This window comes from Elephantulus edwardii, unplaced genomic scaffold (genome assembly GCF_000299155.1).
Source record: "Elephantulus edwardii isolate Elephantulus edwardi_28Jun2011 unplaced genomic scaffold, EleEdw1.0 scaffold00041, whole genome shotgun sequence".
In the NCBI taxonomy this organism is placed as follows: Eukaryota; Metazoa; Chordata; class Mammalia; order Macroscelidea; family Macroscelididae; genus Elephantulus; species Elephantulus edwardii.
This window is the reverse complement of record NW_006399791.1, coordinates 13,903,656-13,905,574: the sequence shown is the minus strand read 5'-3', so window position 1 is coordinate 13,905,574 and position 1,919 is coordinate 13,903,656. Positions and strand designations below refer to the sequence as shown.

At 38.1% G+C, this 1,919-nt stretch overlaps 1 protein-coding gene across 1 annotated transcript in view; it reads left to right on the top strand.

The window, feature by feature from the left end:
• AGBL1 (ATP/GTP binding protein-like 1) overlaps window positions 1-1,919 on the top strand; it is a 1,027,235-nt gene that overhangs the window by 208,902 nt on the left and 816,414 nt on the right. Inside the window, 1 exon segment of the mRNA XM_006885234.1 lies at window positions 1,348-1,513. Within this exon segment, the coding sequence (XP_006885296.1) occupies window positions 1,348-1,513 (166 nt within the window).

Below are 1,919 nucleotides of genomic sequence, written 5' to 3'. Positions count from 1 at the left end.
AGGGACAGCGCAGGAGGGGAAGACCCTCTATGAGATGGATTTATTCGGTGACTGGCGTAATCGGGATGGGTGTGTCAGAGGCGGTGTGGTTGGCGCAGGATAGAGCAGGGTTTGGAGCTGTTGTGCATAGGGTCGCTATGAGTCGGAAACGACTCGATGGCACATAACAACAACAACATCTTATTGCACAGAACATCTTGTGGACATTAAGACATCCATGCCCATGTTATTATTCAATATGCTCCATACTTGGCATTATATAATTGGCACACATAATGTATGTGTTATATAAGTCTATAATTTTTGAAAAACAAATTGTGCCATGTGTGCATCTTTATAGTATCAGAAAGAAAAAAATTCAGTGCCCCCAACACAGTCTGTACTCTGTGAAATTGGCTTATTTTTATTATACTTTGGAAATATTTGAAGAACTTTAATTCATAGCTAAAATGTTCATAAAAATTAGTTTTTCTTGGTCTTCTTCCATCTGTATGTTTGTGGGGCAATACTTAAAACACAGCCCCATCAAGAATACCCATGCCGTGTGGAAAGGACCCTGTGTCTACCGTATCTTCTGCTTTGGTTCAGCGGCTTTGGATTTGGTTGGAAAACCTTTAGGGATATCAAAAGGCAAGCTCACACAAGTCAATTTTCTTCACCAAAGCAACAGAAAAAAAATGACCAAGATATTGAAGAAAATGGTCACGTTGTACCAAAGAGATACCAAACTATTTTTAAATTTCTCTTCTCTATTTAGTAAACTTGTTTTTACATTTCTCATAAAGCTTGCAAAAAGAGTTCTCTGTTCTGTTCCATCAATATCAAAATATTGTATCTGCAAACCCAATTTTCCTTAATTTTAGATATAGACTAAGAGAGATCTACACTGTAGGCTTTGAGAAAAGGCTTATTATTTAATTTGGGTCTTTGGGATTCATTTAGTCTTTTTTTTTTTCCTGCTAGATTTCATGTTTTGTCTTTATTCTCTTTTTTATATATTTTTTTTTCTCTCAGATTGCAACTGAGGGAGAAAAGCATGACTTACATCACCTAATTTCCTAACCTATTTTATCATTTATAGTGACACACGGATGGAGGAGCTCATCTGCTCTTCCTCCTGTTGTCCTGGACATAGCTCTCATAGGGGCAGCAGTTCTTGAAATACTATAAATCTGTTGTTCAATCTAAATGTGTTCTTATACGTTGTGAGTTGTCAAAAAGAAGCAAAAATTATGATTCTAGATTACACCAATATGGATCGTGACAGTTCCGACTTGTCTGTGTAATAAATGACCTGAAATACTGTTATGGAACAAGATCTCAGTTTCTGATCTTGTCTTTGCTCAGAACTGCCTGGATAACAAAAGAATGGAGCCCATCATTTCAGCGGTTCTTCAGATCCTGAGGCAATGCTGCCCTAAGAGCCCCCTGCCCTTGCCCACGGCCAGCAGTGCCTATGCCTTCCCTCTCCCTGACAGCATCACCTTTGAGCCTCCACGAGTTCTAACTGAAGGTAAAGTATGTGGCTAACTATCCACTTTACGTGAGTGCTTGCATTTCGGTGGTATTTCAAAGGCATGGGGATGAAAGTAGAGTCAGTTGTTTTACAGGTCATTCATGATTGTCCAGTAAACTAATTAAAGATATGCATGAGAAAATACTTTCCCCCCCTTAATCCAAATGAAAAAAATACCAAGCTCACTTACTTTGTCCTTAACGGCTAACTGTTGCCACTTTGTCTGGTAGCTATTGAATGTCTGTACAATCATCTCAGCTAATTTAAAAATCTATTCACAATCTCATCATCTGGTCTGTCCATTGTCCTAACCGGTTTTGAAATTAATTTGCCCTACGGACGAAATTGAATTACAACTCCTGCTATTTATAACTCAGTGCTAGTTATATTGAAATCCTTAAAA